This window comes from Osmerus mordax, chromosome 22 (assembly GCF_038355195.1).
Source record: "Osmerus mordax isolate fOsmMor3 chromosome 22, fOsmMor3.pri, whole genome shotgun sequence".
Classification (NCBI taxonomy): domain Eukaryota; kingdom Metazoa; phylum Chordata; class Actinopteri; order Osmeriformes; family Osmeridae; genus Osmerus; species Osmerus mordax.
In genome coordinates, this window is record NC_090071.1 from 10,742,258 (window position 1) to 10,757,898 (window position 15,641).

General features: G+C 53.7%; 1 protein-coding gene across 1 annotated transcript in view; it reads left to right on the forward strand.

The window, feature by feature from the left end:
- Window positions 1-15,590, forward strand: part of itsn1 (intersectin 1 (SH3 domain protein)) — an 18,128-nt gene extending 2,538 nt beyond the window's left edge. The window contains exons 11-37 of the mRNA XM_067261002.1: window positions 33-120; window positions 397-536; window positions 1,351-1,422; window positions 1,710-1,793; window positions 3,033-3,157; window positions 3,387-3,607; window positions 3,712-3,833; window positions 4,922-5,325; window positions 5,467-5,626; window positions 5,755-5,963; window positions 6,067-6,149; window positions 6,236-6,402; window positions 7,294-7,339; window positions 7,439-7,560; window positions 7,696-7,819; window positions 7,960-8,154; window positions 11,990-12,111; window positions 12,575-12,681; window positions 12,807-12,990; window positions 13,109-13,207; window positions 13,328-13,495; window positions 13,602-13,814; window positions 13,983-14,107; window positions 14,243-14,325; window positions 14,445-14,528; window positions 14,654-14,827; window positions 15,442-15,590. Of these exons, the coding sequence (XP_067117103.1) occupies window positions 33-120; window positions 397-536; window positions 1,351-1,422; window positions 1,710-1,793; window positions 3,033-3,157; window positions 3,387-3,607; window positions 3,712-3,833; window positions 4,922-5,325; window positions 5,467-5,626; window positions 5,755-5,963; window positions 6,067-6,149; window positions 6,236-6,402; window positions 7,294-7,339; window positions 7,439-7,560; window positions 7,696-7,819; window positions 7,960-8,154; window positions 11,990-12,111; window positions 12,575-12,681; window positions 12,807-12,990; window positions 13,109-13,207; window positions 13,328-13,495; window positions 13,602-13,814; window positions 13,983-14,107; window positions 14,243-14,325; window positions 14,445-14,528; window positions 14,654-14,827; window positions 15,442-15,590 (3,870 nt within the window). The remainder of the gene's footprint in view (window positions 1-32; window positions 121-396; window positions 537-1,350; window positions 1,423-1,709; window positions 1,794-3,032; window positions 3,158-3,386; window positions 3,608-3,711; window positions 3,834-4,921; window positions 5,326-5,466; window positions 5,627-5,754; window positions 5,964-6,066; window positions 6,150-6,235; window positions 6,403-7,293; window positions 7,340-7,438; window positions 7,561-7,695; window positions 7,820-7,959; window positions 8,155-11,989; window positions 12,112-12,574; window positions 12,682-12,806; window positions 12,991-13,108; window positions 13,208-13,327; window positions 13,496-13,601; window positions 13,815-13,982; window positions 14,108-14,242; window positions 14,326-14,444; window positions 14,529-14,653; window positions 14,828-15,441) is intronic.
- The last annotated feature ends 51 nt before the right edge of the window (window positions 15,591-15,641 follow it).

A 15,641-nucleotide genomic window follows, 5' to 3' on the forward strand; every position in this document is an offset into this window, starting at 1 on the left:
CCTGTGTTTACCGTGGCGGTGTTGCTCTGCAGGACTCTCAGCAGTGGCTGGGCCGGCTGATCCCGGATAAACAGTGTCTGAACGACCAGCTGAAACAAGTCCAGCAGAACAGCCTGCACCGTGCGTACTGCTCACACACACACACACACACACACACTGTTACACACTGTAACTACACAGGCACACAGTATTGCTTCACTGCTACACACGATTGCTGTACTGTTACACAATCTCTGTAGTACAGCGATTTGTATTGATAAATTCACGTTAATTACGTTTGCGGTGTTCAAATAATTGATAATATACCTTGTATGAATCAATTGCGTTGAAAATGGCACTCTGAAATATACGCACATTATAAACTATTAACTGGAGCGTGTGTGTGTGTGTGTGTAGGAGACTCCCTGTCCTCTCTCCAGAGGGCGGTGGAGGTGAAGGAGGGCAGCCGGCAGCAGCTGAAGGAACAGCTGGACTCAGTGGAGAGAGAGACTCGCTCTAAACTCCTGGAGATAGACGCCTTCAACACACAGCTCAAGGTGACTACAGCTCCACCACCACCACACACAGACCTCCAGCCCCCCAGCTCCACCACCACCACCACACACAGACCTCCAGCCCCCCAGCTCCACCACCACACACAGACCTCCAGCCCCCCAGCTCCACCACCACCACCACACACAGACCTCCAGCCCCCCAGCTCCACCACCACCACCACACACAGACCTCCAGCCCCCCAGCTCCACCACCGCCACACACAGACCTCCAGCCCCCCAGCTCCACCACCACCACCACACACAGACCTCCAGCCCCCCAGCTCCACCACCACCACCACACACAGACCTCCAGCCCCCCAGCTCCACCACCGCCACACACAGACCTCCAGCCCCCCAGCTCCACCACCACCACCACACACAGACCTCCAGCCCCCAGCTCCACCACCGCCACACACAGACCTCCAGCCCCACCTCCACACACAGACCTCCAGCCCCCCAGCCCAGATCAGCATGATGCTATGGAGACTCAGCATGTTTGAAGAAGATTCGCTCATTTCCATCCATCTGTCTGTCCTTATCAGTGTTTGTCTTGGAGGTGAGTGTGCACGGAAGCGTGCTCAGAGATGCGAGCGAAACCCTCTGATGCAACATCTTGCCACCTCACCGTAGACAGGAAGCTCTCATCGCGACTCTATCCGACTCCACTCCTCCCCACTCTACTATACTCTCTTTCTGATATTTTGTGGATCTGACCATTGCTACTCTGTTGCCCCTTGCCCTGCCCTGCCCCCTGCCACCCTGACCTGTGGTATCTGTGGCTTGGCTGATCCCTGACCCCTGACCCTGTGTGTGCCAGTCGCTGGCAGGCTTCTATGGGGCTCATGCTGCCAGGATAGAGGCCCTGCACCAGCAGCTGCAGCAGGAGGAGGTACTGCCCCCCACTGGACTGACGCAGAACTGCACCCCCCCCCCCTGCCCTCCCACAGAGAATAACCCGAGTGACCACTAACAGACACACTCACACCTGCGTGTGCATTGGTGTGTGTCAGTGTGCGTGCATGCGTGCAAGTCCGTGTGTGTGTGTTTGATGTGTGTGTGTGTGTGTGTCAGATTCATACAGATCTCTTCTCATGTGTTGGCCTCTAGGTGGCCAGGGCAGAGGGTTGTGGTCTGTCAGGGCCGCCCCCTGACCCCTGACCCCTGTCTGTGTTCCAGTGGGAGGAGTCAGTGGAGGCTGTTCTGCTGGACTGTGTCTCTGGCCTGCTGGCCGTTCTGCAGCGTTCACACTCCCTCCTGCAGGTGGAACCCCTCCTCCCGCTCTCTCCCCCGCTTCCCCCCTCCCCCCAACCACACGCCCCACAGCCACGCCCACAGCTGTCTTTGGAGGGGCTACCCTGCTGCCCCCCCACTCCCCAGCCTACAGACAGATTCTACCCCCTTGGTGGTTTTCTGTCTGGCACTGCTCCTAGAACCCACGAGGCTAGCAGAGCCCAGCTAGGTGGGCTAGCACTAACACGTACAGGCAATGTTGCTGTTGTACTTGGGATAGCCACTTTGGGCTAGCAATAGCATGTTCAGGCAATGTTGCTGGGCTAGATACACTAGACATGCACTAGCATGTTTTGAATGTGCTGCTAGCTGTTGTGTTGTTGGGCTAACTTCCCTTGGCAGGTTACTGGGATGGCTATGGTATCATGCTAGCTGCCACGTTGCTGGGCTAGCTATTGTTTTAGGCTTGTTAAACCTCTGCTGGGGTAGCTAGTTTAGCTGTTTGGAAGGGAATTGATTAATCTTTACCTGGTTGTTTCTGCTTAGTGAGTGAAGGTAGTGTGTTTGTTCTCTGGTCCAAGGGGCTGTAGTTAGCACTCTGGGTACGTGTGTGTGTGTGTGTGTGAGAGTGAGTGAGTGAGTGAGTGAGTGAGTGAGTGAGTGAGTGAGTGAGTGAGTGAGAGAGAGAGAGAGAGAGAGAGAGAGAGAGAGAGAGAGAGAGAGAGAGAGAGAGAGAGAGAGAGAGTGTGTGTGTACATATCTATTAGCTAGTGAATAGTTGTAGTCCTGCTGGACCCCTAGCAGTTTTGGAAGGACGGCTGCCCAATCTCTGACCCCAGGTTTATGGGACTTGTAGTTTTGACCAGGAGTGGCCTTTAACTGTAGCTTCTCTCTGCCTTAACCAGTAGAGTTATCTGCAGCTGCCTGTTCCATCTGTGTGTCACCATGGTAACCTTGGTGTGTTGTAATCGTTTTCTAACCCGGGGTTCATGGTCAATGTTTCCGCCCCCATGAACCCTGCCCCCAATACCATGCTCTCTGCAAGCCAATTACAACTCAGAACTGCAATCACGCAAGCCAATCAAAACCCTTAACTGGGCTGACAGACTGTCTTCGATAACATAGCCAAGACTGTATTGTCATGGCAACCAGTGCTTGCAGAGAGCATAGGCTTTGGTGTGACTGTGTGGTTGTGTACGTGTTTTGTTACCCTGGCAACCCCCACGCCCCCCCCTTACCTGTCCTCCGGTGTCCCATGATGCTTTGCAGGAGCTGCGGGAGATCCACAGCAGGCAGCAGCGCCAGAAGCACCGCGAGCTGGAAGGAGACACACACTCGCTCACACACACACACCCCGCTCCTGAGAGGATTTCTGCCGAGCTGCAGGAGGGCAGGTAAGAGTGTGTGTGTGTGTGAGAAAGAGAGAGAGGGAAAGAGAGGGAAAGAGAGGGAAAGAGAGGGAAAGAGAAACAGAGAGAGAGAGAAAGAGAGAGAGAGAAAGAGAGAGAGAGAGAGAGAGAGAGAGAGAGAGAGAGGGAAAGAGAGGGAAAGAGAAACAGAGAGAGAGAGAGAGAGAGAGAGAGAGAGAGTGTTTAAGTGTGTGTTGATCCCCCCCCTCCCCAGGCTGTCGCGTGCTGAAGAGGGTCTGTCGTGGCGAGATGAAGCCCCCCCAGCCCCCAGCCCCTGCCAGGGTGGCCCTCCAGCGCCCAGTCCCCCCCCAGACCCCCAGGCCTGGCTGAAGAGGGTGAGTGAGGAGGAGGAGGGGCGTGGCCAGGTGTTCCTCCAACAGACTGACCCCCCCGGGAAACAGCTGTCTCACACACACAGCCCCTGGCCCGCGGCAGGTAACACTCACACACATGTAGTCACTTATGTGCACATGCATTGAGAAGATACAGGTGTGTGTGTGTGTACAGATAGTGACAGGTGTGTATGTGTGTGTCTACAGAGAAGGTTCCAGTGTGTGGCTTCAACCAGGACCAGGTGAAGGTGGTGTTCTACCGGGCTCTCTACCCCTTTGATGCCCGTAGTCATGACGAAATCACCATCACCCCCGGAGACATTGTTATGGTAAGACCCACTGACACCATTGAGCTGTGTGTGTGTGTGTGTGTGTGTGTGTGTGTGTGAGAGAGAGAAAGAGAGAGAGAGAGAGAGTACTAACTCCACCTGCCTCTCTCCCCCTGCCTTCCTCTACTTGAAGGTGAAAGGGGAGTGGGTAAGTGCTGGCCCAACCCGCTGTCCCTCATCCAATCAGTTTCCTACCTTCATCTCAACTAGAGCCCGACCGATTTATCGGCGGGCCGATATTATCGGTCGATATTAGGCATTTTCCAAACTATCGGTATCTGCGTTTATAATGGCCAATATTTATTTATTTATTTTTATATATTTGTTTGTATTATGCCTTCACAATACAAACAAACAAGGTACAAAATCAAGGCTCATAATGGCCGATAAATGAATAAATAAATAAAATAAAAAACGGACGAAACACCCTTCAACCATGTTATGAGTTGCGTTGCATTGTTTGTCCACCAGAGGGCACTCTACAACGTCCCTGTTCACAACACTTGTGTAGAATGCCACAAACCCTACAACCAGCTGATCCAGCCAGAGTCGGGCAGAATGTTATAGAAATCTGTTTGTTTTGTTACGCGTTTCTGGATTATTATTATTATAATTTTAAAATTGTATTTCTTTATATATATCGGCCGATATATCGGAATATCAGATTTTTCAATCACCAAATATTTGTATCGGTATCGGCCTTTATCAGTCGGGCTCTAATCTCAATTTCTAATCTCATTGGTTCATCCAGTACAATCACCTGTGATGTAATCAGTAGTATGTCATCAGTATGACATTTCATCATCGTCTCTCTCTCTCCCTCGGTCTCTTTCCCCCCTCTATCTCTCTCTCTCTTTCCTCTCTCTCTCTCTCTCTCTCTCTCTCTCTCTCTCTCTCTCTCTCTCTCTCTCTCTCTCTCTCTCTCTCTTTCTCTCTCTATTTCTCTCTCTGTCTTCCATCTCTTCATGGGTTACAGCATGTCCCACTCCACCCAACAAGCTCTGCACCAGCCACCATGTATGTGTGCTGTGTGTGTGTCAAACCTATTCAGTGTGTGTGTAACATGTGTGTGTGTGTCCCTCCCCCAGGTGGATGAGTCCCAGAGGGGGGAGCCGGGATGGCTTGGGGGGGAGCTGGGCGGCAGGACAGGCTGGTTTCCCGCCAACTACGCTGAGAAGATCCCCGACAGCGAGGTACCCATGAGCCTCCGCTCCTCTGCCGCCGCCACGCCCAATCTGGCCTCCCGCCTCCCACCGTCGGCCACACCCACTCCGCCCAGCCAGCCGATGGCAACCCCTCCTCCAGTTACTGCTCCCGCACCAGCCCCTGGCCCTGGTCCTGGCCCCGGACCCGGCCCCGGTCCCGGCCCCGGTCCTGGCCCCGGCCCCGGCCCTGGCACTGCCCCCGGCCCTGCCCCCGGCCCTGGCCCCGGCCCTGGCCCCGGCTCCTCCTCCTCCTCAGCCTCCAGTAACTGGGCTGACTTCAGCACAACGTGAGTGACGGCCCCATACACAGATGCACAAAAACACATTCACACACTCACACATACTCACATGCACACTCACACACTCATCCACCCATGCACACTCACCCACACACCCCAGCAGACAGTAAGGTGAGGGTGTGTGTGCAGGTGGCCGTCAAGCACGGGTCAGAATGAGGAGGGCTGGGACGCCTGGCCCACGCAGCCCTCGCTGTCCGTGCCCAGCGCCGGGGGAGGAGCCTTACGACAGCGCTCCGCCTTCACCCCCGCCACCCTGACCGGATCCTCCCCCTCGCCAGTACTGGGACAGGTACACACACACACATATGCTCTTTGTATGTCTGTGTCTCTCTTTCTGACTACAAGCACAGACAAACCTACACATCTTTCCTTCCGTGTCTGTGTGTGTGTCTGTGTGTGTGTGTGTGTGTGACACAGGGCGAGAAGGTGGAGGGCCTGCAGGCCCAGGCGCTGTACCCCTGGAGAGCCAAGAAGGACAACCACCTGAACTTCAACAAGGCGGAGGTGATCACCGTGCTGGAGCAGCAGGACATGTGGTGGTTCGGGGAGGTGGGCGGGGGCCAGAGGGGGTGGTTCCCCAAGTCCTACGTCAAGCTCATCTCCGGACCACCCCGACACTCCATCAGGTAGGAGCCCTGCTCCACAACCGCTTCTGGATCGTTCCAGGTCTAGTTCATGGGACTGTGTACTAACCCCCCCCCCTCCCCTCTCTGTGTGTGTGTGTGTTAGTGTGGAGTCTGGAGCCTCAGACAGCCCCCCCACTATGAAGAGACCCTCCCCCTCGCCGACCAGGCTCTCTGACCAGGGAGAAGGTACAGCCCTCACACACACGCTCAAATACACCCACCCCTCCACACACACACTGGGCTGACGTGTGCGCGTGTGTGTGTGTGTCCAGAGTACCTAGCCATGTACACCTATGAGAGCAGTGAGCAGGGGGACCTGTCCTTCCAGCAGGGTGACGTCATCACCGTCACCAAGAAGGAAGGCGATTGGTGGACGGGCGTGGTCGGGGGCCGGACTGGGGTCTTCCCCTCCAACTACGTCAAACCCAAGGACTCAGACGTAGGCATACACACACACACATCCTCAAACCCACCTCCTCAAACACATACCTCCCCACACACACCTCCCCACACACACCTCCTCAAACACACCTCCCCACACACACCACCTCCATCACACACCTCCCCACACACACCACCTCAAACACACACCTCCCCACACACACCACCTAAATCACACACCTCCCCACACACACCACCTCAAACACACACCTCCCCACACACAACACCTCAAACACACACCTCCCCACACACACCACCTCAATCACACACCTCCCCACACACACCACCTCAAACACACACCTCCCCACACACAACACCTCAAACACACACCTCCCCACACACACCACCTCAAACACACACCTCCCCACACACACCACCTCAAACACACACCTCCCCACACACACCTCCCCACACACACCACCTCAAACACACACCTCCCCACACACACCACCTCCATCACACACCTCCCCACACACACCACCTCAAACACACACCTCCCCACACACACCACCTAAATCACACACCTCCCCACACACACCACCTCAAACACACACCTCCCCACACACAACACCTCAAACACACACCTCCCCACACACACCACCTCAATCACACACCTCCCCACACACACCACCTCAAACACACACCTCCCCACACACAACACCTCAAACACACACCTCCCCACACACACCACCTCAAACACACACCTCCCCACACACACCACCTCAAACACACACCTCCCCACACACACCTCCCCACACACACCACCTCAAACACACACCTCCCCACACACACCACCTCAAACACACACCTCCCCACACACACCACCTCAAACACACACCCCCTTCAACACACACATTCTCACTCATTGTTATTTTCCCCCCTCCTCCAGGGCCTTGGACTGGCAGGGAAGACAGGTTCCCTGGGAAAAAAGCCAGGTAAACACTGTTCCAGTACCACGCACACCTCACCACCCCCTACCCTGACTTACCTCGGCTGGGCAGAAACCATGTTCTAACTCCCCTCCCCTCCTCCAGAGATAGCCCAGGTCCTGGCTCCATACACAGCCACGGGGGCGGAGCAGCTCACCCTGGCTCCTGGTCAGCTGATCCTCATCAGGAAGAAGAACCCCGGGGGCTGGTGGGAGGGGGAGCTGCAGGTACACACACATGCATATACACACACACACACACACACACGCATATATACCCACACACATACATGCATACTGTCACTCACACGCACAACGCGCACAAACCTATGTCTTTTGTTTACTTCCTTTTCATTGGTCCAGGCCCGGGGAAAGAAGCGTCAGATTGGCTGGTTTCCGGCCAACTACGTGAAGCTCCTGAGTCCCAGTACCAGTAAAACCACGCCCACAGAGCCAACCCCACCCAAGCTGCCCACACCCAGCGCAGGTGAGGAGAGTAGGGGGGGAGGGGGGAGGAGGAGAGGAGGGTGGGAAGAGGAGAAGAAAACACAATGTTTTGAGACATGTTCAGCTACTATTAACTTTGTGTGTGTGTATGTGTGTGTGTGTGTGTGTGCGTGTGCACAGCAGTGTGCCAGGTGATAGGCATGTATGACTACCAGGCCCAGAACGATGACGAGCTGGCGTTTGGGAAAGGCAGCATCATCAACGTGCTGAGCAGGGAGGATCCTGATTGGTGGAAAGGAGAGCTGAACGGCGCGGTGGGGCTCTTCCCTTCCAACTACGTCAAACTGACCACCGACACGGATCCCAGCCAGCAATGTAAGCACACACGCACACACACACACAGTAATGAAGTGTTAGCGAGTTTGTGTTGACAGTCCTCTCTTTTTTTTTCCACTCTGAAATGATCTGTAACAAACTGACACACACACACATCTTTGCTCTCCACAGAGGTGGTCTTGTTGTGGTTTGCCTCCCTCTCCTGAAACTTGATTCATCTTAACTTAACCCTTTGGTCCAGTTCTGGATCTGGTCAGTTTCGGATCTGATTCTGGTTCAGGTCCAGCACTGGCCTTGTTCTGGTCTGGTTCTCGTCTTGGTCCAGTTCTAGTCCAGTTCTGCTTTGATTCAGTTCTGGTCCAGTTCTAGTCCAGTTCTGGTCCAGTTCTGGTCGGCTGCTCTGCTGTCACACCACACTGAATCTCTGCTAGCCAGGGCCTCTATGAAGACCTTCAGACCTTCATACCTCACCCTTCACTCACAAACCACTGTGTGTGTGTGTGTGTGTTGTGCATGTCTTCTTGTGGCTATGTTGTATGGGTGTGTGTGTGACCGATGCATGTGTGTGTGTGTGGTGCTCGCTTGTGTGTGTGTATATATCCCCCTCCCATACTAATTCTGCACCCCTCATGTCCAGCATGTTTAGACTCCGCCTCCCTGTCTTGCTGCACGCTCCTAGCCCTCCCATTGGCTCCCGGCCAGTCACATGTTTTTTTGTTTAGTTGTTGTTTGTTTGTTTTCCTTTTGTGTTGATTTGCTTCTGTGCTGTGTTCTCCTCCTCTCTCCAGGAGTCACATGCCCCATTCCCCCCCGCCCTGAAAGTCCTCACAGAGACCCACTAGCCCTAGCCCCGCCCCCGGCTCCCTAGCCCCGACCCTGGCCGCCCTGGCCCACGCCCCGTCGGACCATGGGGACAGCAGCAGCAGTCACATGACGCTCACATGACCAGGAAGAGAGCTGCCGCAGCCAGCCTGACTCCTCAGAGACTCACAAACACACACACACACTAACACACCCACACACTAAGAGACACACACTAACACACACGGCAACAAATGACAGACTCTCATAAAGCCTGTCTAAAAGACTAAAAAGCCTGCACTGTTACCACACACACACCTACAGACACACACACACACACACACACACCTACACACACACACACACACACACACACACCTCCATGTAGGTGTGAGTATGAGGCTGGATAGTGGGTCCCTCTGTGGCTTTCTGCTAGTAGCTGTAGAATTTTGCTTCTCTAACCACACACCCATTTGGTTCTACAGCTGTCAGTCAAATGGACGTCCCGCCCCTTCCCTTACTAACCTCACCCATGTCTGCCCTCAGTTCCACAGAGAGACCCACTAGCAGCCAATTACAAAGCAGCCTGACCCATCGTCACGGGGACTGGGTCGTTCTGTTCAGGGGAGGACACACACTCTGGAATAAAACGCAGCCCTCTTTTTTCTAGTCCTAGTTCCTAACTCCTAGCTCCTCTCCCCGGCAGGGAAAGAGGAGCTGGGAGGAGAGAAGGGGAAGAGGAAAGGAAGTGGAGAGGGATGGAAGGGAGGAGGGGGGGGGGCAGAGTAAAGTAGAGGTGAGGGAATGCAGTGGAGAAGGTGGGTGGGAGGGAGGGAGGGAGGGGGAGAGGAGGTGGGGAGTAGAGGGGAAGGCTGCTGTAGACGGTTAGGACATACCAAGGCTCATGTCAGGGTGGAGGGGGCGGGACATCCTGTCTCCTTCACTCAGACACTGGCCAGAGCTGCTGTCTGTCACCATATGGACCACACTTCATCTCTATGTGTCGTTTCACACCCCTGGGGTTGTCTCTTCATACCATATAGTGTGAGTGTGTGTGTGCGTGCGTGCCTGTGTGTGCGTGTGTGTTTGCTACCTAATGAGTTAATTCCAGTCTCCAGTGTGTGTGATCGAAGTAGAGGGATGTTGGTTTGTTTACATGTTGTGTTGTGTGCAGCGAGGTGTGGGCGGGTCGTCTATTTTTCTACATGAACGCCATGTAAAGATGCTTCACCCTTTTACTATCTGTGGCCCCGCCTGCCTGAAATCTTACCAGAGCTTTTTACTGAACAAAGTCCCCAGAGATGATCGAATATGATTCAGCTAGCTATGAATATGTATGAATTGTAATTAATATGTATGAATATGTATGTTTGCAAAATCTGACAGTAGTGCTTTCGCTAATGAAGCCTTTAACAATGTTTACACAGACAGATACAGACAGACAGGGCAACCATATCCACATGCAGCTGTCTAATACCGGAAATCATGGCAAAGGTTGCCTGGTCCTTGTAACCACGACAACACCACCGGTAGCCACGGCAGCAGTAGTCTGGTCCTGGTAACCAAGGGCAGCCGTCTGATCTGCTCGAAGGTGTTTAGTCACATGACAGTATTGTAGTTGTAATTCCTTATTTGGGACTTCCTGTATACAGTCCTTCTATATGAGCGAAGATTTTGTACGTTGGTAAAGTGAGACTAATATGCATGGCAGCACACGGTTAGTTAACTTCATCGTCTGATTATACTCATCACGACAAACATAAATAAAGTTCATACCGGGAGACAAATGTGGGAACAACGGTTATACCACACAATTTTCCCAATTTCTGACTCTCAAGCTTGTTGTTATTTTTGCACACGGTAGCGTTCGTCTTTAATAAAAGACGAGCGCAGAGCTGTGACAAAGCTCAGTAGGAAGGGCCTGGTCGTCTGGCCTGGTCGTCTGGCCTGGTCGTCTGGCCTGGTCGTCTGGCCTGGCCGTCTGGCCTGACCGTCTGGCCTGGTCGTCTGGCCTGACCGTCTGGCCTGACCGTCTGGCCTGGTCGTCTGGCCTGACCGTCTGGCCTGACTGTCTGGCCTGGTCGTCTGGCCTGGTCGTCTGGCCTGGTCGTCTGGCCTGGCCGTCTGGCCTGACTGTCTGGCCTGACTGTCTGGCTGTACCAGCAGGTTCCTTCCTCAGCACCACAGTGTTGGAGTCTGAAGCTCGCTGATTGGTTCACTGGTCTCTCCCATGAGCCTTTGCCTCCCGTTAGTGACTGAAGGTTGTTGTTTTTTGTTTTGGTGTTTCCTGAGTCAAAAGAACATCACTTGTACACACAGCCTGGTAACCTAGCACTAATGTGTGCTGTGACTGTAGGACAGTACTGTAGGACAGTGCTGCATTCAAATCTGCTCTGTGAACGACTGCTCTGCTAATCCCAAATGTAATGGTTGCACTTGATGTCTGAAACATTTACAAGTGACATGAATGTACAAATGGAAAATGTACACAAACTATTCCTAGCTTTATTACAAGTGTCATGCGGTCTTTAATGTAGAGAATATTGACATGTATGATGATTAAAATCTCCATGGAGACGCCAGGCTGGTGTGATTCTTCACTCAACTGACCAATGATGGTCGAGGAGCCACAGAACGGATTGTGTATTGGTGCGTTCTAGATCCACAGTCTGATTTGATTGGTCCATGACAGCTTCCTGTTGGTATGATTTCACAATGTTGTCATGGAGACTGAAACATCCAGGGGAGTTTCCACCCACCAGCCCTCTCACCACCCAGAGAAGTCACCAAGAGGGGCTTGTGTATTATGGGATGTCCAGGTGTATTATGGGATGTTCTTGTGGGGATGGCCAGATATATTATAGGATACAGACTACAAGCTGTCTTGGCTTCTCAGACTCGTCCAATTAGACAGCTCTGAAAACCATCCCCTTCCTCTCCTAGTACCCTAGCAACAGGAGACCTGAACGATATTACATAACACTTCCACAGCTCTCCTAGTGGTTGTTTGTCTTATCTTGGGAAGTGTGATTGGGTGTGATTGGCAGGCGTCTGACCCAGTGGTGTGTTGCAGGGTGTGCTGACCTGCACCTGCTCGACATGCTGAGTCCCCAGGAGAGGAAGAGGCAGGGCTACACTCACGAGCTCATCCTCACTGAGGAGAACTACGTCAACGACCTGCAGCTGGTCACGGAGGTACGCACCCGGACCTACGCACACCCGGACCTACGCACCCGGACATACGCACCCGGACATGCGCACCCGGACATGCGCACCCGGACATACGCACCTGGACCTATGCACCCGGACATTCACATTTACATTTATTCATTTAGCAGGCGCTTTTATCCAAAGCGACTTCCAAGAGAGAGCTTTATAAAAAGTGCATCGGTCAATGGTCATAAAAAACGAGATAGCCCCAAACATTGCAGGTAGCCAAAACATGAAGCATACATACACACCTGAACATACACCCGGACATACACACCTACACATACACACCCAGTCACCCACACACCTCGACATACACATCCAGCCACGCATACCAGGCTACGCACACACTTATCAATACACACATTCTTGAAATTACTTCCAATGAAACTTCCGGAGCCCACGCACGAGTGTGTTGCGTGTCAGTAACTGTGTGCGGCGTGTGCAGGTTTTCCAGAAGCCTCTGCTGGAGTCGGAGGTGCTGACAGAGAAGGAGGTGGGCATGATATTCGTCAACTGGAAGGAGCTCATCATGTGCAACATCAAACTGCTCAAGTAGGCCCCCTTCTGTCTCTCTCTGGCACTGCACCCTCCAGCCCTAACCCTACCCCACACTACTCTGCCCTGGTCTGGTCTGAGGAGAGTGGACCCTAACCCCCCCTCCTACCCCCACCCCCCAGGGCCCTGAGAGTCAGGAAGAAGATGTCCGGGGAGCGTATGCCGGTGAAGATGATCGGGGACATCTTGACGTCCCAGCTCCCCCACATGCAGCCCTACATCCGCTTCTGCTCCTGCCAGCTGAACGGAGCCACGCTCATCCAGCAGAAGACCGACGAGGTGCCCGACTTCAAGGACTTTGTCAAGGTAACCGGGCCTGGTTGTCATGGGAACGCGCGTCGGTGTTTCGCGGTTAGGACACCTGGTTGGGTTTGGGAACGTACCTGGTTGTCATGGTAATGTGTGTGTGTGTGTGTGCGCGCAGAGGCTGGCCATGGACCCTCGCTGTAAAGGCATGCCTCTCTCCAGCTTCCTGCTCAAGCCCATGCAGAGGGTGACACGCTACCCACTCATCATCAAGAACGTACGTACTCCACACACACACACACACACACACAACAACAACACACACGGGCACATACACGGACACAACACACACACAGACTCATGGACTGCTGGCGCGCGCGTGTGTGTGTGTGTGTAGATCCTGGAGAACACTCCGGAGGCCCACCCAGACCACAGCCACCTGAAGGCAGCTCTGGAGAAGGCCGAGGAGCTGTGCTCCCAGGTCAACGAGGGGGTCAGGGAGAAGGAGAACTCTGATAGGCTGGAGTGGATCCAGGCTCATGTCCAGTGCGAGGGGCTGTCTGAGGTAAGAACACTGCAACACACACACCGTAAACGGAATCCCCCGACGGAACGCAGGACATCTCGAAGGGAGCTTTTACACGCGCGTGTTTGCGTGTGTTTCCTTCCAGCAACTGGTGTTCAACTCGGTCACCAACTGCCTCGGCCCCAGGAAGTTCCTCCACAGCGGGCGCCTCTACAAGGCCAAGAGCAACAAGGAGCTGTACGGCTTCCTGTTCAACGACTTCCTGCTGCTCACACAGGTCACCAAGCCCCTGGGAGCCTCCAACTCTGACAAGGTGTTCAGCACCAAGTCTCACCTGCTCTACCGCATGTACAAGACCGTAAGTACACACACACACACCCACTCGCATACATACAAAACATTTCGGGCCAATTGAATCCAGTAAAGCATCAAGGTGGTGCCACACACACACACAGACTATGGGTGCCTGTTCTGTAGCAGTCTCGACCCCTGACCCTTCACCCCTGACCCTTGACCCCTGCCCCAGCAGCCCATCTTCCTGAACGAGGTTCTAGTGAAGCTGCCCACCGACCCCTCAGGGGACGAGCCCATCTTCCACATCTCACACATCGACCGCGTCTACACCATCCGCGCCGAGAGCATCAACGAGAGGTAGGAGGCGCACACACACGTCTGCGCGTGCACACACGATACGCACGCGTGTACTTTTACGGGTGTCTCACACCCCTCTTTTCCACACACTTGAACCCTTTGTGTGTGTGTGCGCGTCCGTGTGCTTGCGTGTAGGACGGCCTGGGTGCAGAAGATCAAGGCAGCGTCAGAACTCTTCATCGAGACGGAAAAGAAGAAGAGAGAGAAGGCGTACCTGGGTGTGACATCATCGTCATCGCTCTCTCCTCTGATGCTACTCCTTTATTGTCTTTTTGTTCGAACATCTAACGTGTGTGTGTGTGTGCGCGTGTGTTGGTGTGTGTGTGTGTGTTTCCAGTGAGGTCTCAGAGAGCTACAGGCATCGGCAGACTGATGGTCAACATCGTGGAGGGCATCGAGCTGAAACCCTGCCGTTCCCACGGTGACAAAACACACCTCGCTCTGCTCGCACACACACACACTTCACTTCTATTCAAACCTGCACCTTCAACCGGTGCTGATGCTACTGAACATGACTGATGTTACCATGGTGTGTGTGTTTGTCAGGTAAGAGTAACCCATACTGTGAGGTGACCATGGGCTCCCAGTGCCACATAACCAAGACCCTGCAGGACACTCTGAACCCCAAGTGGAACTCCAACTGTCAGTTCTTCATCAAAGACCTGGAGCAAGACGTCCTCTGTGTCACTGTGTTCGAGAGGGACCAGTTCTCACCTGACGGTCAGAACACACACACTACCTGAACACACTCTCTCTGACACACACACACACACTACCTGAACACACTCTCTCTGACACACACACACACACACTACCTGAACACACTCTCTTTGACACACACACACACACACTACCTGAACACCCTCTCTCTCTCTGACACACACACACTACCTGAACACTCTCTCTCTCTGACACACACACACACACACACTACCTGAACACACTCTCTTTGACACACACACACACACTCTACCTGAACACTCTCTCTCTCTCTGACACACACACACTACCTGAACACTCTCTCTCTCTGACACACACACACACACTACCTGAACACACTCTCTCTCTGACACACACACACACACACTACCTGAACACACTCTCTCTGAAACACACACACTACCTGAACACACTCTCTCTGACACACACACACACACACTGCCTAAGCAACTCTTGTCTGACACAGGCACTCTCTGATACACACAAGGAAAACACACGCACTCTGACACACACACATGCACTCTATCTAAACACACTCTCTCTAATACATGCAGACACACCACATTCACACACACTACACCCTGTCCTCAGTGTTGGTCCTCCTGTGTGTACAGACTTCCTGGGCAGGACAGAGATCCGGTTGGCTGACATCAAGAAGGACCAGGGCTCTAAAGGACCAATCACCAAGCGGCTGCTACTGCACGAGGTCCCGACCGGAGAGATTGTCGTACGACTCGACCTGCAGCTGTTCGAGGAGCCATAAATGCCGCTCTTCGCCTCCCCCAGACTCCGCCCCCAGACTCTGCAACCCAGA